At 51.9% G+C, this 25,085-nt stretch overlaps 9 protein-coding genes across 9 annotated transcripts in view; 4 read left to right on the plus strand and 5 right to left on the minus strand.

Moving 5' to 3' along the window:
* Positions 1–5,120: 5,120 nt before the first annotated feature.
* BBA_04175 (kynurenine 3-monooxygenase) lies at positions 5,121–6,809 on the plus strand (the record flags this gene model as incomplete). Its single annotated transcript, XM_008599272.1, has 6 exons — positions 5,121–5,232; positions 5,282–5,499; positions 5,557–5,722; positions 5,784–5,884; positions 5,942–6,058; positions 6,108–6,809. 6 exons carry the CDS (start codon positions 5,121–5,123, stop codon positions 6,807–6,809), a joined length of 1,416 nt encoding a protein of 471 aa, XP_008597494.1.
* A 1,246-nt stretch (positions 6,810–8,055) lies between these two features.
* Positions 8,056–9,960, plus strand: BBA_04176 (puromycin resistance protein pur8; the record flags this gene model as incomplete). Its single annotated transcript, XM_008599273.1, has 4 exons — positions 8,056–8,822; positions 8,884–9,288; positions 9,339–9,586; positions 9,665–9,960. 4 exons carry the CDS (start codon positions 8,056–8,058, stop codon positions 9,958–9,960), a joined length of 1,716 nt encoding a protein of 571 aa, XP_008597495.1.
* A 929-nt stretch (positions 9,961–10,889) lies between these two features.
* Positions 10,890–11,935, plus strand: BBA_04177 (uncharacterized protein; the record flags this gene model as incomplete). The annotated part of the gene is made up of 3 exons (XM_008599274.1): positions 10,890–11,314; positions 11,437–11,671; positions 11,741–11,935. The coding sequence occupies 3 exons, from the start codon at positions 10,890–10,892 to the stop codon at positions 11,933–11,935; spliced, it is 855 nt and encodes a 284-aa protein (XP_008597496.1).
* Positions 11,936–12,015: 80 nt separating this feature from the next.
* BBA_04178 (cyclopropane-fatty-acyl-phospholipid synthase) lies at positions 12,016–13,429 on the minus strand (the record flags this gene model as incomplete). Its single annotated transcript, XM_008599275.1, has 2 exons — positions 12,016–12,135; positions 12,191–13,429. The coding sequence occupies 2 exons, from the start codon at positions 13,427–13,429 to the stop codon at positions 12,016–12,018; spliced, it is 1,359 nt and encodes a 452-aa protein (XP_008597497.1).
* A 966-nt stretch (positions 13,430–14,395) lies between these two features.
* On the plus strand, positions 14,396–16,095 carry BBA_04179 (Cytochrome P450 CYP584E7; the record flags this gene model as incomplete). Its single annotated transcript, XM_008599276.1, has 2 exons — positions 14,396–15,539; positions 15,668–16,095. The coding sequence occupies 2 exons, from the start codon at positions 14,396–14,398 to the stop codon at positions 16,093–16,095; spliced, it is 1,572 nt and encodes a 523-aa protein (XP_008597498.1).
* A 446-nt stretch (positions 16,096–16,541) lies between these two features.
* BBA_04180 (BTB/POZ domain protein) lies at positions 16,542–17,449 on the minus strand (the record flags this gene model as incomplete). The annotated part of the gene is made up of 2 exons (XM_008599277.1): positions 16,542–17,210; positions 17,264–17,449. 2 exons carry the CDS (start codon positions 17,447–17,449, stop codon positions 16,542–16,544), a joined length of 855 nt encoding a protein of 284 aa, XP_008597499.1.
* Positions 17,450–17,738: 289 nt separating this feature from the next.
* On the minus strand, positions 17,739–18,816 carry BBA_04181 (S1/P1 nuclease; the record flags this gene model as incomplete). Its single annotated transcript, XM_008599278.1, has 2 exons — positions 17,739–18,603; positions 18,686–18,816. The coding sequence occupies 2 exons, from the start codon at positions 18,814–18,816 to the stop codon at positions 17,739–17,741; spliced, it is 996 nt and encodes a 331-aa protein (XP_008597500.1).
* Positions 18,817–20,152: 1,336 nt separating this feature from the next.
* On the minus strand, positions 20,153–21,688 carry BBA_04182 (major facilitator superfamily transporter; the record flags this gene model as incomplete). Its single annotated transcript, XM_008599279.1, has 2 exons — positions 20,153–21,529; positions 21,590–21,688. The coding sequence occupies 2 exons, from the start codon at positions 21,686–21,688 to the stop codon at positions 20,153–20,155; spliced, it is 1,476 nt and encodes a 491-aa protein (XP_008597501.1).
* A 547-nt stretch (positions 21,689–22,235) lies between these two features.
* BBA_04183 (fungal specific transcription factor) overlaps positions 22,236–25,085 on the minus strand; it is a gene marked incomplete at both ends in the record, with an annotated part of 3,302 nt that continues 452 nt past the window's right edge. The window contains 4 exons of the mRNA XM_008599280.1: positions 22,236–22,568; positions 22,631–22,928; positions 22,987–23,407; positions 23,470–24,445. Of these exons, the coding sequence (XP_008597502.1) occupies positions 22,236–22,568; positions 22,631–22,928; positions 22,987–23,407; positions 23,470–24,445 (2,028 nt within the window). The remainder of the gene's footprint in view (positions 22,569–22,630; positions 22,929–22,986; positions 23,408–23,469; positions 24,446–25,085) is intronic.

A 25,085-nucleotide genomic window follows, 5' to 3' on the forward strand; every position in this document is an offset into this window, starting at 1 on the left:
GGGGGTATCAAAGGGACCCCTCGAGCGGTTCGGGCAGGTCCCTTGAATTCTCTCTTCCGTAACTAACACGTCGCACAGAGAAACCCGAGTGCGGATTCGGATTGCGACGGTAGAAAGAGACAGCGGGCGTTGTTCGTTGGCTCAAGTTGTCGTTGGGCTTGGCTTGTCGCGTGGATGGTGGCTGAACTGCACAGGCTGTGTCACCTGTAAAAATAGTGTGTGTGCCTTGCAGAACAAGGAGGGGCGGCCAACTTGATTTGGAGCGTCTCTCTGCATCAGCGTGTGCTGCACCTCAACTCTAAAAAGACTTGTCGGAAAGATTGTCCCCCGCAATCGATTCAGCTCGGCCGTCGCAGAAGGGAATTCAAGTATTTTTTTTTTGGAATAAAAAAGAAAAAGGTCGTAACCCCCTTGAAGCAGGAGGGCCGCCTTGGCGTCGCTGGTCACGGGGAGCGCTGGAAAGGCAGCTTGGTAGAAGCCCTGCAGCGGGTGATGTGGCGCAAGGAAGGCGCGTGCTGCTTGCTGGAGATAAGCGCCTGGAAGAAGCAAGAAGAGGCAACTTTGGCAATCAGAGAAAAGTCAGCCAATTGCAATTTGACAAAAATCAAAGAATTGAAAAAAGGTTAAAGGGAAAAGAGAAAAGGAAGCCATACTATCTCTCCGGAATTGCAAGACTTTTAGCCAAGGCCAGCCATCCCCCTCTTCACCACCCCAATCACGGCCGAAGGCTTGTCAGCACAGTTCAAAGTATAATTAGTGAACCCATAATGATAATAGTCAGAATAATAATAGCATGCGACAAGCCTCGACGAAAAGCAGCCTAATGATAATAACAGCGCCCAAAGTCCCTCTAGAAGGGCCCCAAACAAACCTCTGCCCCGCCTCCGCAATCACACCCCCACCCCAACCCTCCTCTACCTGGTTACCTAGCGCCTGCCCCATTCGGAGGAGCGCTATCAGCAGCACGCACACAACGGGACGCTGCATTGGTTTTTTTCCTATCAGTCCGTCATTCTCCAACAGATAACAACAAGAGCCATCGCCGCTCCGATCGCGGTACGGCGGCGACCGATGTGCAGGATCTGATGCAACTGCGATAACAAACGCCCCAACGCCGAGATAAAAACGATCCAAACTGCGCTGTTGCTGCACCACAATCGCCTTACCGTCCACACACGCACACACACACACACACACACCAACATCGAGGCTTGTCGTGTGCGTCATAACGTTACCACCACCCGTTGCCACTGAATAAAAAGAGCCCAGTCATCATGCCAGTAACCCGAAACATCCGGTCAAGCGCTTCTTCGCTGCTCACATGTTGGGGATGATGGAGTTGAGCAAGCTGGCAGCGAGCGAAGCCAGTAATTGCCAAGAAAATGATCCATCATGCGGGAGGCGTCACAGCAAAGGGGCGTACCCGTGCTTTTCTTCTTGTTTGGCCACATTTCTGCTGGACCGTGACGATGCCCAATGCCCTCTTATCTACCACCCGAAACCTGCAGACCCGCCATGGTCTGACGGGCGAGCGCGCGGGCGGTCTTATCAACAACTTTTGCACTTTTTAATCGCCGCCGTCAACTGGGTAGCAACGGCAAAGTAGCCAACCTGCGCCAGTCGGGAGCTCGCGCTGCTGTCATTCGCATCGCGGGCGAATGCAATAGCTAATGGCGCGATATCATTCCCGTCGGTTCCCCCCGCCCCCGACATGCCGCGAAGTGAAAGCTAAGCCGTTGCGCGAAAAGTACGTACTGTGCGATCAAATCATGACTCGCAACACTTGTTAACGGTTGGTTCTTCATGGCACTAATAATGTAGCATAAGAGTAAGGTTGTTGCCGCCTGGACTGTCTACCGCCGAAAAGCCTGTGCGTCGGTAAGTCGCGTAGCACTCAACTCATTATCCTCTTACTCGGGCAACCCCTTCTACAACAAGTCCGGAATCTTTATTCCTTCTTTTCCCGGGCACTGTGCCTATCGCGGCCCGTCGATTCCTCTCTGTGGGGGGTACCTATGTAGCTCTCACATGGAAAAAGAGCATTGATTTTCGGCGAAACGTCTCGCATCACGCAACTCTTCTTAACGGTAAGATTCGCAAATTATCGCCCAGGGGCGGCTTAAGAGAAGCGACCTTTGCTGCCTGAACGAGAACACGGGAGAGTGGCACCTATATTCATTCGTAAGACAAGGCTCTGGGAATCCTTCCACGACAAGCTGACCGGCGCACACGGCGCCCGCAGCAATCCCAATTTCGACCCAAGAATCAAAAGATTCGTTGTGGAATGCAGCACTGCGACCTTCTGGACCAGTCTGGACCGTCAATCTGCGGTTGTCAATTTACAGCACCAGCATGAACCTCACTCACGCACGCACACAGACACAGCACAAGTCGATAACGCGCCCCCGACCTGCGTGACACGCACCCAAAAATGATGGTGGGATGCATTGACACCTGATGCTTTCAAGAACCCATTTGCCATCCTGTCCTTTTTTTCTGGCTTGGGGCTTGCCCAGTGATAGCGACGACTGCTAATGAACCTGCATTGCACTAACAACCTACTGTGTATCCTCATTCGCCCACTAGTCAGACCTTTTCAGCTGCACCTGTCGCAATGGTGTTCTGGTCGCAGGCACAGCACGTAGCCGAGCGACTGCCATTTGTTACACATCATATTCACATCCCGACCTGATGGCTGTCCCGTCTTTTCTTCTTCTTTTGTTCGCTGGAGAAATCTGCCCATCAAAGACTCAGGGACTAACATACCGCCGCCACTTGGCATCCCTTGCTGCAGGGTGCCGTCATCTCGACCGCCCGATTACCCTTTGTTCTCGTGGGGGAAGGCGGCGGCTCGCATGGCCGATTAGCCTGGACGAGGACTTGTTTCGAAGAGTTGCACGAGTTGTCCATGACCTGGTCAAACTGGTCGTTCTCGCGTCCAAGGCTAAATGCTAACTGGTAAACTCTGTACCAGTAGTTAGTTAATAATGCCAACTGATAACTGGTAAAATGATTGGAGGACTTTGGCAACCTAGTAGGCAGGCAGACAGGCCGATCGGCCCCCCAATAGCCTTGGCATCAACTTCGCTCCACGGGAAGCTGTACACAGGTGGCCATTTCTGTACACTGCAATTGCGCGACACGTTACTCTGTGCAGGGGACACAGGGACATGACCATCTCCTTGGCGCTCTTGGGGCTGACCGACCTGATCTGTGCCTCTCTCCCTCTCTACCTAATGACTATACCAGTTGTCAGACTCCAGACCAACCACAAACAGACGTACAACACCTGAATGTGGGGGACCTCTGTAGTAATTGTCCTAGTGACTCTTCAGAAACGACATCTCGTATTGTCCAACTGCTCGTCAAGGAGTGATTCTGCCCCCGACGTCATCGTTCGAGACCTCCCCCGCCTTTTGCGTAACTAGTGAAGTTATTTATTAGTTGATCTCCGTACCCTTGCAACCTTGTTAATTCACTCGCAACTGTGAACCCTAGACAAAGCTAGGGGTCCTTTTTACCCTTGGTTCCGATGGGCTGTCCTCCAACAACCAGTCATCAGCCAGCCGAGCCATCATCACAACTCCACCCCCCCGACGAGTTTGTCCACCTGATCACCAACTTCGTGCCCCTCCCCCACAACGTTATCCCGATTCTGGGGCACACAAAGTTGTTTTTCACATCTGACGACCACGGGGCTGTTGCACACGAGCGAGCGCTAGCCTTGCAAACGGAGAAGAGGGGGAAAGGGGGGAGTTTGGCGTGGATGGCTTTTGGTTGCTGATAATGTAAGTTTGCACGGTTTGTTAAGCACTATCCGTACACGAACTCATAACGTTTTTTTCTTATTTATCAACCAAGAGTTGTCAACCAACTTGTGGCTGGGGGTAGCTGGTGGAAGACTTCGACACCGAGGCCGGCTCTCATAGAAATACCTCTATTTATATGCGACTTATAGTATAAGACTAAGTACCGCGCGAAGCCACGCGTGCACCTGTCCCCCTAGCACTTCCCCCTTAACTAACTAGCAATAACCTTGCTGAAATGATGCAGCGAGCCAATTAGGTGCCTCAGGCACCCGGTTGCCCTTCCCGCTGCAACTGAGGAGCCCAGACACCGCGGCCGCTGATTGGTTGAATTTGCCGCGAGAAGAGCAACAACAGTTCCTGAGGCACGAATTCGTCTCGCTGCCTCGTTAGCTACCTAATTTAGATGATAAAGTTCTGATGAGAGAGTGCAATCAATACTCGTGCCAGCTGCTCCATGTCCTGAAGAACGTCGACACGGAACGGTTCGTATGGGGTACATTCGAAGAAAATCGTCCGCCGTCAGAGTCCCCTCCGCATACGCTGGCTGGTCAACCCGAATGAAGGATTCTCAGTGTAAGTAGCGATCGTCACGTAAATCTCGCGCTGATCTTGTGATAGAAGAAGACGCCTATGATCATTTCAGTACAATTGTCTCGACGAGACCGGCGGAGGGTATAGTAAACGTCAAGCCCAAACGGTCCTTTTTTTTTCCCCCGAAGGCAGTGAGGATGCGTAGCAGATGCGCGGCAGGCAATTCTAGCCAGCCAATAAACAGCCAGTCAATCATCAGTCGCTCGTAGACCAGCAGCTCGTTGACTAGCAGACAGTTAATGCATTAGCTGGTTAATTATTAGTAGCTGTAGTTTTGCTGCTAATTAACCGGATGCTGATTTACTAGCTGCTGATTTACTGACTGCTGATTCACTGGCTGCTAATTTACTGGCTGCTGATTCACTGGCTGCTGATTATAACGCGTTGACACAAATCGTCAACGTCATTCAGGTGATGACTATGCGAAAACAGCAATGTCCTCCATTACCTGCATTGGTGGCCGTGCAGCTGGCGGCCGTGCAGCTGGTGGCCGTGCAGGTAAGAGCTTCGAACGCGCATTGCTTTCGCTGGGGAACACGTCAATTTCGACGACTTGCGCAGAACACTCAAAAACTCTTCTGTGCACGCTAGCTTGCCACTCTCTGTCCAGGTATTTAAAGATGCTTGGTCATGCTCCTATTTTAAGTGTGTGGGATATACGCACCAGAACACGAATATTCATCCTAGATCTTTCTACCCTTAATACTGAATCCAAAAAACATGGCCTCTCCTCAAAAGGTCGTTGTTGTCGGCGGTGGTCCGGTCGGTGCCTTATCAGCTCTGTATGCAGCGAGAAGAGGATACGCGGTAGAGCTATACGAGCTCAGAGATGGTGTGTTCAAGTCTGAATACTTTCTAGAAGTCTATTAAACTCAGCCCAGATCCAAATTACGGTAGCCAGAGTGCCCGACCAGACATCGCCGTTATACCGCTGGCTCTTTCAGAGCGCGGAATTCGAGCAATTGCTGAGGCTGGTGTTCCTGGACTCTTAGACAGGATACTAGACAACTCACGACCCATTGACACTCGCATGATTCATACAAGGGATTCACATGGTAACATCAAGAACATACCAATGGTATATGGACCTCAGGGACAGGTAAATAGTGTCCGCTATTTTCTAAAAAAAAAAAGCCCAAACTGACTTCAATACCAGTGCTTGCACACGCTGCCACGGCAAAGAATCACGAAGCACGTTATGCTAGCTTTGATGGACGAACCTAACGCGAAGCTCTTCTTCAACCAGAGATTGACGTCTTGCAATTTCGACGCCCAGGTTGCTACCTTTGAGTCCGTGGTTTGGAAAAATACTGCAGAGGATGGTAAGCAATGACCCCCAGGAAGATGCTTTCAATGACAAGCCGACATTTTTTGCCGGATCAGGCGAGAAACGCGAGGCCTCAAAGCCCATGCCCGTCGAGACGTCTCAGACTACATCGGTCGAATTCGACTTTCTCATTGGCGCTGATGGAACGTACTCGAGTGTGCGACAATTCATGATGAGGAAGTCTTGTATGGATTTCTCACAAGAGTATCTGCAGGCGCTGTGGTGCGACTTCATTTTTCCCGCCGCCCCGGACGGCAGCTATCGGATGCAATCAACTTGTCTACATGTGTGGCCTGCAGACGAAAGCATCGTCATGTGCCAGCCTGATTTCGTGAGTCGAAATTTTCCTTGGCCTTGGACACATCGTCTAACAAAGCCAGGATGGATCTTTTCGAGCAGGCATGGTTTGTGACACGGCCAAAGTACGCTATTATGAAGCCCACCCGGATGAATTTGCCGCCTTTTTCGACAACGAGTTTCCTGGCATCATCCCCCGAATTCTCTCCGCCGAGGCTGTTACCGAGCAATTTCTCGCGCATCAGAAGATCCCTCTGAAATCCGTCAAGTGCGGCCAGCTGGGCTACAAAGACTGCGTTGTGCTGTTGGGAGACAGCTCCCACAGCATGACGCCTTTCCACGCCATGGGCATGATGACCGGGCTTGAAGACGTGAGAATATTTTTCCGCGAGTTTCGCGATCGCGCTGGGCTTGGCGACCCGAGCAAGCCATTTTGTACCTCGGGCACGGTCGAGGCCTATTCCAGACATCGTCTACCCGATGTCCACGCGATGGTGGACATGGCCACGGAGCATTACTACGAGTTGCGTGTAGGCGTCAGATCGACTGCAGCCCGGACCAAAAAAGTCGCCGACGCGTTCCTCAGCCGATGGGTGCCGTCCTTGGATTGGACAACTCTATACGCGAGGATTCAATTTGGGCACGAGAGGTTCACTGTTGTCAGAGAGAAGGAGGCAATGCAGAAGAAAATCACGCAACGAGTGCTTGCAGGTGCGGGGGGCTTGTTGGCGGCTATGGCTTTTGCTAGCGTCATGAAGCTTGCGGAAGTTGTGTACAATGAGTAGTACTCTATGTATTAATATGTAAGGCGTCAAGCTGCGACTGCTTGGCATCTCGTACGGCCATTGATTGCAATGCTGAGTTGGGTGGATTCATCACACCTGGGGCGTTGTCGGCTTGGCCCAGGTACTAGCCAATACTTGCTCAAATTTGAAGCAACTCATAGACAAGCGTGTCAATACAACAAGTTCTGAGCCTTGCTGTCAAGCCAAGCCGTTTCGTACTTGCGTTATTACTACGCCATGCAATTTCTAAGCCTGTGCAATGGACAGGTGGTCCAATTTAGACGTGCATACTAGCTGGCGGGTACACTTATTGATCGGCGTGCGACGATATTTAGCTCAGCCTTGCCGTTTTTTAGTCACATCTTGCCTCACCGGAGCAACGCCCGGGTGCTTTCCCCGGCGTGGCTGTCAAGCTAAGCCTAGGATTCAAGGTGATTTGACGCTGAGATTTCAGATTGAACGTATGTGTTTTCATGGCGCAACAGATCGAAAACCTTGATTCTTTGAGCCAAGTCTAGTGTCGCTGCAGACACCCTCGATGCTACGAGCAGCAAATATCTTTGTATTTCACAACATCTCTTTAGCCGCACGCTGGGGTCAATTTAGGAAAAAAAGCAAACGCTAGGTAACGGCGCACTCAACGATGCGCTCCGTATCAGTAGAGTGCCTTATCGAACAGGCTGATAAGCATTATGGTTTAGGTTAGACTCAATTATCGGCTGGCCTCCACAGACTTGGCACAATCATGGCATGTTTTGTTCAATCCTACGTTACGCACTCACCGCCGCATTGCAGGTGTTGTGCCTATCAATGCACTGAGTTATCATTGGCTGGAAGCCAGGAAAGCGCCACTTTAATTTGTATGATAGCTCTTGTGGATAACAAACAATCAACAACACGAATCAAGACCAATAACCTTCACGATAATTATCGTTGCTTAACCAACAGCAGGTACAGTAGCGTCATTGATGACTTGACGCTCATATCGTATCACAGCATCTTCTGTTGAGACTAATGCTACACTTTTGCGGCGATTGTGCCATGTAAGGCTGCTACTTGGCTCGGCCTGGCACAAGGCGCCCGTGTCGGTGTGCAGGTGCCCCTTGCAAAGTGTGGCGCACAAAAGATCTTAATGACTAATAGAGGGCGGGGTAATTTTATAAATATACGCTGCCTGATCCAGCGAGGCTACATACCGACATGCCATCACTGTTGCGCTATCTTTCAAGCTTGCATCATTTCCATCATGGCAATCCTTCAAAGCAAAAGCGGCGGGCCGGGAATGTCAAAATATCCGGGCAACAATGTCCCAGCGACTCCCAGCATGGCCGATACTGAGCTTCTACCACTACAGGCTAGCATAGTACAGCCCGTGCCACTATCCTTAGCTCAAAGAAATGCCAGCATCGATGATCGGACTGGTGTTGTCATCTCTTTGTCCCAGGGGCCTGACTCTCCTCCCACTACGCCGACTGTCGGGGCTGGCGATGGGGTCCAACCTGAACGTGGGATCCAGGTATCCAAGACCAGAGGAGTCTTGGTTATTGTAACGCTTGCTGGTATCAGCTTTCTGAATACAATGGGCTCTGGCATACTCATCGCTGCCCTACCTCGCATCGCCCGAGAGGTGATGCTCCCACCAGCTCTCGTACTATGGCCAGCCGCAGTATTCGCCTTGTCTGCGGGCTGCTTACTCCTGATCTTTGGTGCCGCTGCAGACGCCATCGGGGCCAAGCCCGTCTGGATTGTCGGCAGCTATCTCTTTGTCATCTTCACTATCGCGCTTGGCTTTGCCAAGACTGGTTTGCAAGTCATTATGTTTCGCATGCTGCTAGGCGTGGCAATATCTATGTGTCTACCGACAACTGTGAGCCTCATCACCAACACGTTTCCGAAAGGACCTTGGCGCAATGTGGCCTTTGCTATGAATGGTATGGGACAGCCTCTGGGCTATGCGATTGGTCTAGTGCTCGGTGGCATTTTTACTGATACAATTGGCTGGAGATGGGCATAGTAAGTACATGACTCCAAATCGTCTTGCAAAGATGGTCTGTCAAGACTAACTTTCCCAAAGCTACATGATGGCAATCATTAATTTTGTTCTTGCAACAGTGTCCATCTGGTCTTTGCCTTCGGTGACACCGATCTCGAACAAGAAGTGGACTCGCCGCCTCACTGAAGATATAGACTGGCTTGGGGCTGTAATCATGAGTGTTGCTCTTGGTCTGTTGCTCTACGTTCTGGCCACACTAACTACATCCTATAAGACAATCAGACAGCCTCAAAGTATCGCTCTGCTAGTTGTCTCGCTGATTCTGCTAGCCGCCTTTCCTGTGTGGATGGACTACCAGACTAAACATGGCCGGCCAGCGCTTATTCCAAATAGCCTTTGGCGGAAGGCATCCTTCACATCAATTTGTGTTTCAGTGTTCTTCTGCTGGGCTTCTCTCAATGGGATCGAATACTTTACTACGCTTTAGTAAGTTCTTGAACCACCTAAACTATCCCTCACTAACTGAGGACTATCAGCTTTCAGGAGGTCCAGGGTTTATCGGCACTACAAAGCTCTATTCGATTTGTTCCTCACATCGTAATGGGTATTTGTGTCAATGCTTTAACAGCATATCTTATATCGCGTGTCAAGGTTCATACCCTTGCAGTCGTATCTGCACTGATTACCATGGTGGCACCGCCATTGATGGCTACTGTTGCTGTAGGCGAAAATTACTGGCTTGCGCCATTCTGGGCGATGTTTCTCTCGCCAGTAAACCCTGATAGTATGTGTCAATCTTTCGCATTCATCACTATGAAAAGTCACTTCTTACTCTGTGGTCAAACTCCTAACATGTTGCCAGTACTTTTCACTCTATCAAACCTGGTGATTTCAGATGCCTTTCCCTCCGACACACAATCCTTAGCGGGTGGTGTTTTTAGCGAAGTTGCTCAATTCGGTAATTCGGTCGGTCTCGCAGTGACTGCGGCTATTGCTGCTTCTGTTACAGAACATTCGCCAGTCAGGGACCCTAAAGCTGCTTTAATGGAAGGCTATCGGGCCGCCTTCTGGACCATCTTTGCTAGTACGGTGACCGTACTCGTGACATCTTTTTTTGGGCTAAGAAAGGGCGGCTATGTTGGGAAGAAAAACGATTAGTGCCTGTGCGAAGGAAAGCATGGTTGAAACCCCTGAGACTGAGTTGTCCATGAAACCCTGAGATCAGCTTGCTCTCAACTCTATGCCATACCAGATGCCACTATTGTTCTCAAAAATAGCGCCATTTGTACAACTCGGAGGCATCCAAGTCTACTATCCTTGCCTATGCGCCGGTGCATCTGAGGCGAAGCCGACTTTGGTGGCGCAATTACTACTAAGTAGACGCTGTTACTGTTTGTCATTCACTGTTCGATTGGTCGTATACAAAAGCTAGTGAGTGGGAAATGCAATCCGGCTGAAGCAAATAATAGTACAGGACGTCAAAGTAGCTTCAAGTGGATGCATTGTGCGTCCAGATAATAATTTTATGTAATTAATCAAGCCAAAGGTATGCAGACCTGTGACCAGTGCTGGCGCGAAAAGAAAACTTAACGTTTGCACATGCGAAGCTCTCGGCTGGCAATCACCTACTTTATCCAAACACAAAACAGCCACGACAGCCTCTTCCCCAATTATCAAATTTTTTATTTCTTCCTTGCAAACAAAACGGCCTCTGTTTTAAATATCAGAGTTTTCCTTTCTCCCTCAAACACCTCTTCCCTAAACTTCAGATTTTCTTCTCTTCCTCAATCACCGCATGCTGCGTGAGTTGCCCTTCTTACTGCTGTCTTCCTGCATTGCGGCGGCTTTCTTGCGATTCGCTCGTGCGTGTGCCTTTGCTGACTTGCTGTGTTGCAGGAGCTCGATCTTTTATTCCCCGCGCGTTTTTGTATGTCATTGATTCCTGCCCTTCTTCGTGAGGTTCTCGCCATGGTTCGCTGTGATTTCGCTGCTGACTCCTTCTCCAGTCTATCAAACCTCCTTTTTTCAGTTCGTGAATCTTTCTTCTCCAAATCTCTCGCAAAATTGACATTTGAAACCCGCAAGTCATGGGTCACCCGAAGCAGAGTCTTTCCCGGTGGCAGATTTTCCTCCAAGACACGTTAGTGCCCCTTTTGACGAGCAGGAGAACGTATGTTCCCGACGAGTTTCTTCAGGACCGGGGCATTATCCTGAAGAGCTTAGATCTCGAGACGGGCGACATTGCGGGCGCTGTGGGCACGGCCAGACTGGTGCCAATGCCAGCCAAAACTATCCTGCGGATACCAGGCCGTGACGGAGAAGAAGAAGAAAAGAGGGAACGGATACAGGAGGAAAACGCCGACATTCCCATTCGTGGCAACGCCGACTGGGAAGAGAGGGAGAAGAAGGACCAGGATGCGAGGTTTTTCGGAGCCATGCGTGTGCACGACATCGCCACGTCGTATGCGTACGGCTGGGGGCTGCGAGACCAGACCATGTGGAATCAATCAGGGTAAGTAGAACGAGGTTGTTTTTTGTTTGTTCGTCAAACCGCGAATCATTCCCGGTGGGACGCTGTCCGCTGCTCTGTTTCCTTTCTCTAACATGGCCTCGAATTTCTAGTCACGACACCAGGTTTTTGAGACACTACGACAGCAAAGGAATACCCCGCTATTCAATCCTGACAGTGTGCGCACCCGTCAAGATGGGCTGCCAATTGGACGAAACGAGACCCTGCATTGTCGGGTATCAGTCCGACGTGACGCCGCTTGAGGATGGGCGGCTCCTCGTCAGTGAACTCAACGCTTTTCTAGTCCTCGCCTCCAGATACGGCGAACGACCAGCATATGCAGACTGCGATGAACTAGTCGTGAGTGCACAGGGACTGCGCATAAAGGAAGCCACGATGACAATATGCTAATGGCCTATTTCATTACAGATTACTGTCATCACTGGATCGGACCGGCAGGTGCGCATTGCACAGAGTCGAGTCAATTTTGTCAACAACATTTTCGACGTGAGCCTATCAAGAATATTGGATTTCGAGACGACGATTGGGAAGAACTTTGATGATTTCATCACATTGGTGGGATGGTTTGCATGCTCAGTCGCACCGCGGACGAGCTGGGCCTAGACGTGTTAAATTCCTGATTTTCTATATTCACCTTGCTCTGCTTATACTTTGATTTGTCTTTCATATATGAAATACCATGTTTAACCACTGCTTCCAGGAATTGCCTCGAGTAGCTCGAGTGCACCTTCCTTTCCGACCGTGATGCCGACGTCGCCAATGGTCTTTGTCTTGAACCCAGCCTCACAGTAGCAAAAGTAGTACTAGCAAAAGTCAGCTTGATAATTTTCCTAGGCCGACAGTTGGACTGCATCTTACCACCCATTTGCGTTTGAAAATTTCGACATCAGCTTCCGTCATGTGCGGATGCTCCTTGCGCAGCGCCGGGGCAATCCTTTCGTCGAAATTGGTGAGAAAATTATCCCTCCAGCACTGCAACGTTTTGATGTAGTGACCACCCAAGGACAAGATTTCTTCAACAACCATCCTGCCCTTGGACCCCGCGTTGATACTCGAGACCAAGCCGCTGACAGTGGGTAGATGCCCACCCGGGAAGATGTACTTTTGAATAAAGTCTTGGCCCTTGACGTACGCGTCGTACCGCGCCTCCGGGATGGTAATGCACTGAAAGTAGCCTATGCCGTCATCTTTCAGGTAGCGATCCATGCATGCAAAGTACGTGTCGAGGAACTTGTGGCCGACATGCTCAATCATCTCGATGCTGACAATCTTGTCAAACTTGGTTTTCAGGGTCTCGACCTCGCGATAGTCACCGAGAAAGACTCGGATATGCTCAGAGAGCTTGGCATCCGCGACCCTGCGCTCAACGAGCTGTTTCTGCGCCAGACTGGGAGTGACTGTCGTTACCCGACACCCCGTTGTCTGGGCTGCAAGTATGGCAAAGCTGCCCCAGCCGCTGCCGATTTCCAAAACGTGGTCTGTGGACTTGATGCGTGCCGAGGAAACGGCGTAGTGCAGCTTCCGCATCTGGGCCTCGTGCAGGGTCTCACCTTTGGAGCGGGGATCCGTGATGGGCAGCCACAGCGCAGCCGAGTACGTCATGTCTTGGCTCAACAAGGCCGAGAACATGTCGTTGCCGAGCGAATAATGCGCAACGGCGTTGAGCTTGGCCGTTGCGACGTGGTTCGCGCGCTGCAAGACGGCGCGCGCCATGGCGCTGAAGATGCCGATCACGCGCCAGCCGGCAAGAATGCTCTTCTTGGAGGCGTTTTGCACGAAGAATTCGAAGACGGCAGTCAGGTCTGGGGTGGAGATTTCACCTAGCATGTAGCTCTGGGAGAAACCAATGTCGCCGCGCAAGAGCGCGCGCACCCAGAAAGAATCATCGTGGACGACTAGAATGGCAGGGGCCTGGAAATGGTGCGCTTTGGGGTTGCCAAAGACGCCAATCTCATCACCGTATGAGTCCTGTATGCAGAGAAACCCCGAATGAAATGCGGCCAGCCTGCTTAGAACAAGGCGCCGAGCGGCTACCCGCAGGAACACCTGGAAAGTCAACCTCCAGCGGCGAACGCTGCTCGTCAGTCCCGCAAGCATGGCCGTGGCGAGCAAGAGGATATTTGCCGAGAAAGAACAAGAAAAGGATTCGGATAGATGATTGTGTGAACAATGTGGTTGATGTGACCGCGACTTGTTGCCCACTGACTGCCTTTTAATCTCTCTGCGAAATCATTGAACTCTCACAAGCTAATGCTTCTCGGTTGCTGAGATTTGACTGACAAACTTGACGGAAAAGATTTGGCTTGCATCATGTACAGCGGGTCCCAGAATGTTCAGAGCAATCACCAACGAGCCCCCCTACATTGTTGCTCGGAATCACCTCGAGGCACTCATTATATGAGCCACTGTGTCATTTGACGACGCATGTCCGGCTTGGTGAACCATCCCCAAAGGGTGTACAGCCGAGAAATCCTGCTTCGACCGGCACAGAACCCCTCATCGCGCCCCCTGCTCAGCGCATCTCAAACATGCAGTCGTAGCATGAGGGGAAGTACCCTGGACACCAGTCGTACTATGGAATTGCGTCAGAGTTTGGGAAATGATGGAGTCGAGGGGGGTCAAGATGGTTGAATAGCCGCTGGAACGTACGCATGTCTCAGGTCGGCGCCAACAGGTCAAGCTACACTGCATGTCCGAGGAGAGGCTGGAGAGATGATGGTGATGAAGAGACACCGCAAGAAACAAACAGTCGTTATGTGTAGCAAATGTTTGTTATCAGCTCTGCGACGGTGTGTGAGCCAAGAGCCAGTGGCGGCGCCCTGAGTCGAGGTGGAGGCCAGAGGAGATGGGTATGGGGAGCAAACTGTCTTGACATAAGGACAAACGCAATTTGTGATATAAAAAGAAGCCGTTACATGACAGAATCGACATGATAGAAGTTGATATATCACAAAAGTGATGATAAGCTGAAATGGGTATATAAAAAGATGTACGCGACTAAAGAAAGTGGTAGAAAGAGAGCTTTGTCCTCATCAACACCAAGAAACCTCTTAACAAGGAACCATGACAATTGTAACACTGATCTTTGCTGCCAGCGCGCTGGCCTATTATGCGCTTCGCGCATTATTGAATGTCCGCAACCGAGCGAACAAGACAGCGAGCCATCTCACCCACGACGAGCTGCCTACATACCCTCACCTCGAACCGTTTTGGGGACTCGACTTGTACCTGTCCATGTGGAGGGATTTCACCTGCGGCCGTCTGGCCGAGGGTATGCGCATGCGCCACATGCGCCACGGCCCAACCTTTCGGGCGCGCGAGCTCCTTGGCGGCGAGTGCATCTACACGATTGACCCAGAAAACATTCGCGCCGTGACGACGAGCCAGTTTGCGCAGTTTCGAAAGGCGGCCTGGGTGGGCGAGGCGTCGAAGCATATTGGTCGCGGCGTGCTGATGAACGAAGGGGAAGCGTGGCGCCGGTCGAGGGCGCTGCTCAAGCCCGTGTTTGCAAAGACGACGCTGGATGAGCTGGCGCTTGTGGAGCCGCATGTCAAAGCAATGATTGCGGTTATTCGAGACGGGCAGCAAGGGGGCTCTGGGCGTGCGTTTGACTTTTCGGAGCTGGCTAGACGGTTTTCGCTCGATGTGGTGACGGAGTTTTTGTTTGATGGCTCCGTCGAGAGCCTCTGCAGCAGCGGCAACAACAACAGCAGTACCGACGGCGCCGACTTTTTATGCCTGGTCAAGGCCTTTGAACCGGCGTGCGGGCTCTTCATCGCCGTCGGAGCGCTCGCATGGCTCAAACTGGCGTTTTCTTACCGGAAGCTGCTGGCTGTCGTTGGCGGCATGAAGGCGTTTTTCAAGAAGCGCCTGGATCTGCTGCGCGAGAAACAGCAGCAGCAGCAGCAGCAGTGGTATCGTCCCGGCGGCGACGGCTCGAGCAGCAGCAGGAGTAGCAGCACCTCGCTCTTTCGCATGCTCGAGAAAGAGGGCCTCTCAGTCGACGACATGCAGGCGGAGCTGCAAAACATCTTCTTTGCCAGCTTCGACACCACCACGGCGTTACTTGCCAACCTCGTGCGCATTCTTGCGGAGCGCCCAGATGTCCAGGAGAAGCTCCGGGGTGAGATGGCGCACCTGAACGGCAGACCGCCTACAAGACAAGACATTTCTGCCATGCCGTATCTGCGTAGTGTCTTGTACGAAGGTGAGTAACAAGTACAATCACTTCCCCCCGCCTCCCACCCTCCCACATTGTGTCACCCGTACCCCCCCCCATACCCGACCCCGCGCTGGGCTGCAAAACTTACGCCGACACGAAAATACGATGAATAGGTCTCCGTCTTTACACACCCGTCGCCTCTCACTCGCGACAAGCCGCCGTCGACACGACGCTTCCCCGCGGCGGCGGCCCCGACGGCCAGTCGCCCGTGGTCGTCCGCGCCGGCACGACCATTGTCTGGAGCGTCTACGCGCTGAACCGCAACCCGGCGCACTATGGCGACGACTGGGCCGCGTTCGGACCAGAGCGCTGGTGCGAGGGGGTGGCATCATCATCTGCGCACGCCGCGTACTTTATGCCGTTTGGATCGGGCCCGCGGTCGTGCATTGGCCAGCAGATGGCGCAGACGGAGATTTCGTACGTGCTGGTGCGGCTGCTGCAGGCTTTTGGCACGCTCGAGAGCAGAGACGACCGTCCGTTTTGCGAGGCAGAGGCCGTGTCGTTTTATAATGCGCATGGAACAATGGTGGAAATGTCGTGACGAGCGGTGTTCGATGATGGTCTTCTTTCTACTATATATAAACTTGGGCCTGATAATCATTATTTTCAATAAGTTAAATCAAGTAACGTTTGGTTCGCCGACTTTATTTGTGTCACTCTAGTCACGGCGAATAAGTCAGCGTGTCAAAACGCCAGTAACAAAGCAAAACGTAGTGTGAAGGTTTCAGAGGAGGCACGGGAGGTTACTTGGCAAAAGATATCTTGAAAGGTATTCTAGACTTGATAGAATAAAATCGGCTGATTTCAGCGGCAGATGACCCAGACGCCAGCAACAAATCTCAAAATAATCGTGAAAAAATATAGCAGAAGAAGCTAGTGTCTAGAGCACATTGCCAACCCCAGGCGATGAACCTTGCGACAACAACAAAACTGCAAACTCCATTCAACGTAGTCAACCTCACTCGTTCTGGCTCTTGCGAGTAGTGTTTAGTATTCTCTCCTTGGGCTGAGCTGCTGAATTTCATCGAGGGCCACTTTATGTTTCATACACAATTCGTCCAGAGCTTTGGTCTTGGACAAGAGCTCTTCAGAAAGCACCCGGTTTGTCGTGCTGCACTTCTTGAGCACCTCTAGGCAAAAAGACGTCACCAGTGGCGAGACTTTGAGTGTGCGCATTGCAATAATCGTCCCAATATTCTCGGAGACGGCAGTAGCGAAGGTTCGTTCGAGGTCGTCGTCGCTGATAATGTCGAGCGCGTCTTCAGCAATGTAGGGAAGGCCCGCAACCCAAGGGGCATCAGCTGATGCGCCGGCCAAAGCGTCACTGATCTGCGCGCGGGCAAATTTGACGAGTTCCGGCACGTCATAATAATCGCCAATTTCCATCATGCTGGCATGATCCAGGATGGTCCTATAAATTGGGTCTTGAGCCATAGCTTCTCTGTTTAGAGACGACTTTTTGCTGCTTTCTCTGCTTGTTGACATGGCAGAATTGGCTGCACTTGAGCCAATGTCTGCTGTAGCATCATCTGCTGGCAGCGCCACTCCATCTTCAATGTCAGTAGCATCGTAGACTTTTGTGTATAGAAATTGTCTAAATCTTTGCACCAATTCGGGAGTATACGCATCCATGTCCAAGACGCCGATTTCTGATTCCTGTTAAAAGCTTCAGCCGCTGTGACGCAATGAATTACCGCGGCGAGGCTTACCAGAAAGTCGGTGCTCACGGCGTCTCGAATGACGGATGATTGAGGGCAGACGACCACTTTGTGAACTTTGAAGATTTCCCCGTCGCAAGAAAAGCACAGGTCACAATACTCTTCGGAGAGCATCATTTGCGCAAGCCAAGAGCCGGTGGCTGGGTCACTGACACCAGCATTGCTAGTTCGTGACATTCTTCTTGAACTGTGACAAGGAAGAAAAGACAGGTCGAGTCCGAGAGGCGATACAATGGCAGAAATAAGAGTGCCGGGGAGAAAGCTTGAAGTTGGAAATGATGAGAGAATTCCGAAGAGTGGCAATTAGATGGAAGGATTTATAGCTTTGTTGGCTTACCATGCAGCCGGAAATTGGCACTCGGCGCGGCGTTTGCACAAACGAAGATGTTGCAGTAAATGAGACGATACAATCGCGCGATTCGAGACTTTTGATTAATTAATGATCTATTGGCAGAAGAATTTAAGCTTAGTGATTGTGAGTGCAGCACGACTCGCCCATGGCCTCCCTGGCGAGTTTTGCGCGGCTCAACGGACGGTCAGCGGGCAGCAGATCGCGACCAGATAGGTCCGGCAAAGGCGCATCAACACTGCGCTTCGCAATCTTGCTGCTATATATGCTATTCAGCCAGTTTCCGAGACGGTAGCCGCCCTTTGCAATTTGCAGCTCGACTGTGCCAATGACCGAGTTGTAGTAGTCTGGGTAAAGGTCGCCCTGCTGGAGGGCCGATGCGCCGCCGGGCATGACGACCGAGCACACATAGGCGTTGGCGTCCGACACCCACCGTGTCGCCGAGGCAATGGGGTCCGCGACGTTGTCACCGGAGATCCAGCCAGCGGCCTGGCCCTTGAGCGCGCCCGACTCAATCTCGGCGATGAGGGCGCTGGCCCAGGACTGCGCGTCCGTGAGCTTGGAACCGCCCACCTTTTTCTGCGGAATATACGTGTCCCAGTCGGCATGCAGATTGTCCGAGTAGCCATCAAAAGTGACTTTGATGTCGTTGCCGCCGACCTCGTACGCCTCGTCGTGCAGCGGCTGCGTGACGTCGCCCAGGAAGTGGACGAGGAACTTGAGCGCCTCGTTGACGTTGGCGGCGCTCAGGCGGGCGTCGCCGACGCGCTGCGTGTAGTTTGCAATGGCGGAGATGGAACAGCCCTTGCTGCCGCAGTCGCGCTCGTAGTCGACGTTGCAGGATGCCGGCGGGTTGTCCTCGGCGTCGATAAAGTGCAGAGGAGCAGACCACTTGCCGGCGGTGGTGGAGCGGTATTGGTCAGCCCAAGAGGCGATACTGGCAAGGTACGAATCGGAACTGTCTCCGAGAACATCTTGAGCCCTTTGACATGATATTTTAGCAATTGCGCTGTTTTCTGTATCATTTTTTTATCATTTTTTTTTTAAAAAAAAGCTATACTCACCACACGGTGGTTTCGTTGGTCAGGTAGTTTTGCGCAATGTAAGCGACAGTGGCGTGGCCCAAAACGCCCCAAGCCTGAGCACCTTGAAAAGCCGTAGCCGCAATGAGGGCAGTGCGGTAGAATGACACCATGGCTGTGCGGAGAGAGGCAACAGTGTTGCACTATGCCCGACGACGCGTGCAGATGAATGGGCTGTATCGGGTCGGCAGATCGAGATGGCGTCTTGGCACACAATCTTACAGCAGAAACTCGACGATGGGCTACCTTGATGGACACTTCCCTGACTTATAAAAGAAACAGCAAGCCTCCCGCAATGTAGACGAGCCGAGCTGAACAGCATAGACGATTAGCATGTGGCCTTGTTCGCTCGCTAGCTAGCGAGAGAACGACCTTGCGGCGCGCCAGCAAAAAGCCGGGTTGAGCGGGTGCGGCCCCTCTAAATGATCACCACTTCGCGGTGGGCATTGCCCCTTTCGGCAGGTCGTCGAGATCTGCTGGGCACGATAGCGGCGATCCGCACAGACATAATGTGCTGGTGTGGAGTTGGTGCTGATAGCACAAGGTCGTCCTGACTTTGGTGATAGGATAACGCGGCCCGCTAGGGGATCCTCCGACGGGGCCCTCGAAAAGGCCTCGAACCGTACGTGCCGTACTGATGACCGGATGCGCGCGATAGGATATGACTCTCGGTCAGTGCTTTCGGAGAGTGGCTAGGCGATGCCGCGTTTTGGATGGGCCTGGCCGGATGATTCAGCGGTGGAGAAGAACTTGTTGGAGCTGAAATGTAACTATCGTCAGCGCATGTTTTGCCAAGACAACGACTCGACAGACGCAAAAATCCCACTTTTAAATGCAGTCCGGGTAGCAACAGCCCATTGCATCTTGCCGGTTGTTGTCGCCTGTCGTCGTCTGGGAAGGCAAAGGAGGTTGGCCGACGGGTTCAATGTATGTTTCAAACTTTGGTCGTCACCGTGCAGGGCTGAGAGACACGGAACTGCAGTGAGCTCGTCGCGTTCAGCAAGAGGGGCAAGGGCGTGGGGGGTCACAAATATCGACCGATCACACCACACAAGCGCCATGCCCTTGCGCAGAGTCAGCAGCCTGCTCTCCTATTCGTGCAATGATGAGACAGAGTGAAAGTGTGTGCTGGCACGAACAATGGAACGCGTCTCTGTGATGCGACCCAGAATTACCCGAACGGTGAGAAAGGAACGCTTGGCAAGACAATAAAAAAAAGGCATCCAAAAGCAGCCGTTGAGCCATGGAAATCTGGTCGTTCCGTCGTATTTTAATGCCATCAGCTGGAAGACTTCCGAAATTTAGTGCAGGAAGATACAGAGTAAACGTGAACGTGAACATATAAATCTGATTACTCTCACTGAAACTGTCTTTTGTATAAAGCTTTAAAAATTCGTAATGTCGTCCGTGTTCTCTGTAACATGCGAGTTTGAGGCCAACTTGAGGCAACTACTTGTGCTTTCCAATGGCTCTCATTTTTGCGCCAAACAACCACAGCACAATCGGCGCAGGGGCTGCAAGAACCAGAAATGCGAACCCCAACACACTGTTACCCCAACCGTATCCTAGATCACTGTATAGCGAAGGAGCAAAAATGGGAAATGCAAAACCAGTGATACTGCGCAAGAATTGTGAGGCTGCAGACGCCGACGCAACGTGACCGAGATAAGACTCGGTGACATAGGCTTGCATCGCCTGCGTGTTGAGGATGATGCCACAACCAAAAATGGCGATGCCAATGTCAGGTGCAATCCAGTGTACGCGATACTGGGCAGTCCAGCCGTACATGAAAATGCCGGCGAGAACCAGAACTGCTCCGGGGACCATGAGCGGTACGCGATATTCCGGAGCCGTCTTCATTCCACCCGCGCGATTCTTCAAGTATGCCCAAATTTTATCCATGAATAGGCTTCCCACTTGAGCAGCGACCGTGTAGCCGATGACGAGCGCAATATAGTGCAAGCCACTTGCAAGCGTACTTTGGCGATAGCGGTCAATCCATAGGGTAGCGAACGTCGAGAGAACGATGTAAAGCAGGCCAAAATTGTAAGCGAGGAGGATGCCCATAAACTGAATGGTAGGATGCGTGAAGAGCAGGCGAAATGGGCGCGTCAAGGACACTGCCAATCTAGACCCCAACTTTTCGTGGCTTTCTTGTGTGTAGTAAGCTTGGCCAGTCTCCTTGCGAAGCTTCTTGGCTTTTCTCTCCAAAAGAATCACTTTGAAGGTCTCAGGTAGTAAGAAGAAGCCGGCAATGACGAGAATTCCATCGTAAATAGACAGAATATAAAATATCCATCGCCAGCCGATTGTCTGGGTCACGGCGCCGCCGATGATGGGTCCGAGGGCAGGCCCCAAAAGGGGCAGAAATGTTGAGATGGCATACGACTTGCCACGCTGGTCGGGCGTCCAGATATCTGCGAGCACCGGGCTACTGACTGCAAACTCAGCGCTGGCGCCCAGACCAGACATGACGCGACAGAGGATGAGGACCCCAGAGGACTTGCTGAACCCAGCTGCCGTGTTCCATGCAATGTAGTAGCAGGCGCAGATAAGCCAGACTGGTCTTCTACCAAACACCTCTGTGCACGGGGCTAGGACCATTGGACCGAATGCAAAAGCAAGGACGTAGATGGAAAGAAAGATTTGGGCGTGATTTTCGTCGGTTTTAAAATCGTGTGCGATCTCTTGAAGGGCGGGCGCCAGCATTGCGCCTGACATGAGGGTAACAAGGCCGCCGAAAGAGAGAAGAATCGTAATGGCCCATTTCAGAGATTCTTTCCAGTTGTAAGGGTGCTCGGGGTCATCATCGCCATTCCAGGTAACCTGTTTTGCTCATGTTAGCAGGCTGGCAGATCAAGTAATGGTGAGCTGTTGGTTCCTTACCAATAGAGGATCAACTGGGGTCTCGTTTGCCTCTCTTCGGTCGACTGGCAACCCGGCTTCGGCCGCAGAACAGTCGGCACCTCGTTCAGTAACAGCCATTTGGATTGCGTTTTCAAGGCAATAATCGCAGTCGTGCGCTTTTGTTGTCAGTTCAGCACGGTGGTGAATGATGATTGTCTGTCGCGTCTGAAGTGACCATCCCTAATGGCAAGGGCAATTGGAGGAGAACATTTATATGGGGAGGAGAGGCGAAAAGAAAAGGAAGGAGATACTTCGGAATTAACATTTACGGAATACATTGACCCTGTCGTGAGGACCTGGTTGATTGTAACAAACGCATTGCGGACCGAGACTCGGTCACGGTACGAAATTTCTGTGACACTGTAGCCGTGGCCAAAACATGGGGAAAAGCGCACAGTGCGTCCCCGCGTCGGACTCCGAGGCTGTGGCTTGAGGCGTGGGACTTTTGGGCCGTGCTGCAAGTATGTCACTTTGGCTGCCAAACTTCGGCGCTGAAATGCGACCGAGAGGAGCAATTACATTCATCAGCTAGTTAGCTACACTTACTAAAGCCGAGTGTCCGCACCGAGATGCAGAAATGATTTATATCGAATCTGCGATGAGTGTGCTTGGCACGCTAAATGTGCTATTGCTCAGCAGGCCGCAGCCAGTCAAAGGTATCCATGAGCTCGAAATTGAAGTCTGGCTGATCACCCAAGTCCCAGACCGGAAATGTCGGCCCGCTTGTCTCCGCACTTGTGTTGAGGCACTGATCTAGCACCTGCTGGATGATGGCCTTGCAGTTTCCGCAGAATTTTGCATTTGGCGCCGAAGGCCGAACCCAGTCGAAAAACCCAACCAGTAGGCTCAGCTGCTGAATGATGGTGGCCCGGCTGATGTTGGGTTCTTTGCTGTGCTCGCCTGTGCCCAGTGCCTCTTGGCACAGGATGCCGGCTGCGGGCGCACCATACGAAAGCATCTGCATCACTGTGTCAGCTAAGATTAAGATGCTCAACAGAACTCGAGCGAAGCCCTACGTACAATCCAATCGAAACTGCGCTGCACAACAGCATCTGCGAACTGGTCTTTGTGAATCCATAAGTGGAGAGCCAAACCCGCCAAAGCAAGGCTGTTCTCCAACAAGTTGTCTCGGATGGCATACCCACAACGTATCAAAAGCCTATCGATGAAGAATAAATTCTGGAGGTGTTCCAGATGCGTTAGAATCTTCATATACAGGGGATGAATCTCTGTATGTGTGATTTCGAGATCTCGGGGATCATATCTGAGGCTGGACGGGAACTCGGCTACGACTGTGTACTCGCGATCTTTAAGATCCCTGCTGACCGTATTAGTATTTGGTCGACAACGGAAGAAAGAAATCGAGGGATCCATACATGAGATACTCCAAACTTGGATTACGACCATTGCTCATGGTGACTTCGATTACCTCGTCTCGAATCAATGCCATCATGCAGCGAGCTCTCGCCACGGTCGACGGGTACAAGCCACCGTCTGTGTTCCAGCCTCGTTCATCAAGTGAAGCAATGGCATTATTTAAAGTGGTGGAGCCGGCAATGAGGTCTTCGTCGCGAAGATCAAGAGGTAATGGCGCTGTGTAGAAGCGATGACTGATGAGGGGCGGACGACCGGTGAGCATGACTTCGATCTTGTCGAAGACAAAAGTGGCCGCCGCCAGTCGTCGGTTGTTTTCGGACCACGCCGATGGGATATATGGTGTGCTGGTGTCCGGAGCATGCAGGCCGAGAAAGATCATATAGTTTACATTTGCGCCGTGCGCTTCCCACATTTTCAGTCCTAAGAATCAGGCATACGTAAATAACTGCACGGGGAGTGGGCACTAGTACTCTGGATCTCACCTAATTCGCCCTCTGCAAAAGATACCAGAACTGATCTTCGACGATATAATTCTGCTAGTAAGTCACTCTCGTCTATAAAGTGACGTGCAAGACGAATGCAGCTGTCGACATGGAATGCTGCCGTCTGACTGGACGTGTTGGTTTCTGAGCGAACCAGCTTCCTCGGAATAAGGGCATCTAAAATGTCCGAAATGCGCTCCATGTGAGTCCAAAGCAACCCTATAGACTCCCATCTCGTATTTGGGCCGACAAAAGAGTTCAGCCATGACTCCCAGTCTGCAAAAGGGCCACGCATCGATCTTGACGTGTTGCTGGATATTATTTCAGCAACACGCTCGACCGTTTCTTGCTCGCTTCGCGACGGCGATTCGGCAAGTACAGTCTGTAACCATCGTACTATGCGATGTGCTGCGAGATGAAGCCAGCCTTTTGCCTGAAACTCGCCCTCGAGGTACACCATCTGCGCGTCCCGCTGATTAGGAAGGGCTCGTATCACTGCCATGCAAGTCTCGCGAACTGGCCGGGGTAGCTCGCTGAATATCACCTGCCGGTCCTGCTGAGGCTGTTCACTTGGCGAAATGTGACCGTAGAGGTTGCTGTGAGCGGCCGCTGAGAAACTCGGCTGCGACTCCTCAAGCGCGGAGGTATAGCCGAGGCGTATGTTTGGGCGCGGCCGCTTAGGCGGGCGAGGCGGTAGAGCCACGGACGGCGCATCGACGGGTGAGGGCAGCAGGTTATCGCTGGCTTTGACCTTGCGTGCAGCATTGGCCGAATAGACACACTCGCTTCCCCTATTCTTTGCGCGACAGCGGGAGCACGCTGGGCGGGCGTGGTCGCACGCCACCTTGCGCGTGCGGCAGGGATCGCAGGCTGCCTGGCTACCATTCGGTCGAAGCTGCTGTGCTACCCTCGGTCCGTTTGGATAATTAGGCATAATGACCAGATCAGAGGAGATGCCGATGGCCTTTGAGTTTAGCTTTGCGCAACATAAGTAGCGGTGTCCTTGTTGGCGGGTTGTGCGATGGGAGAGGGAAGCTCTCGACGCCCTGTGGAGTCGCCACTAACGTTAGGTAGGTAGACCGTAGGAACGAACGCCCGCAGCAACCCTTCTTCATCTAACTAATGGGACAAGGCTAAAACGCTTGCAACTTCAACTGCACAAGAATCATCGAGGACGTCACCTTTTTCAGATGAATCACCATGGTTATACGCTCGAATCATCAGAACTTTTCACGCCATACAACCGACAATGAGTCAGCAGCGAGGCAAGAGAAACTCGAGGTCGGGCAAGTCACTATATTAAGGAAAGTATATAGCTAATACGACTGCTAGCACACAAATCACACCAAGACAGGGGAAATAAACATTTCCTAGTGTGGTCTTGTAGCATCAGAGTGCCACCATATTTTCAAGCGTCGAGTACTGATGGCAGGATAGTTGAGGACCGACTGATGCTACCACGGACTGATTTAGTCAACGACGTAACGGGTGGCGGCGTCGGCATCGGAGCGCTTATCAACAACGTATCTGGTGGCGGCATCAGCGTCGGAGCGCTTGTCAACAACATATCTGGTGGCGGCATCAGCGTCGGAGCGCTTGTCAACAACATATCTGGT

This window comes from Beauveria bassiana (genome assembly GCF_000280675.1).
Source record: "Beauveria bassiana ARSEF 2860 unplaced genomic scaffold BBA_S00009, whole genome shotgun sequence".
NCBI classification, from domain to species: domain Eukaryota; kingdom Fungi; phylum Ascomycota; class Sordariomycetes; order Hypocreales; family Cordycipitaceae; genus Beauveria; species Beauveria bassiana.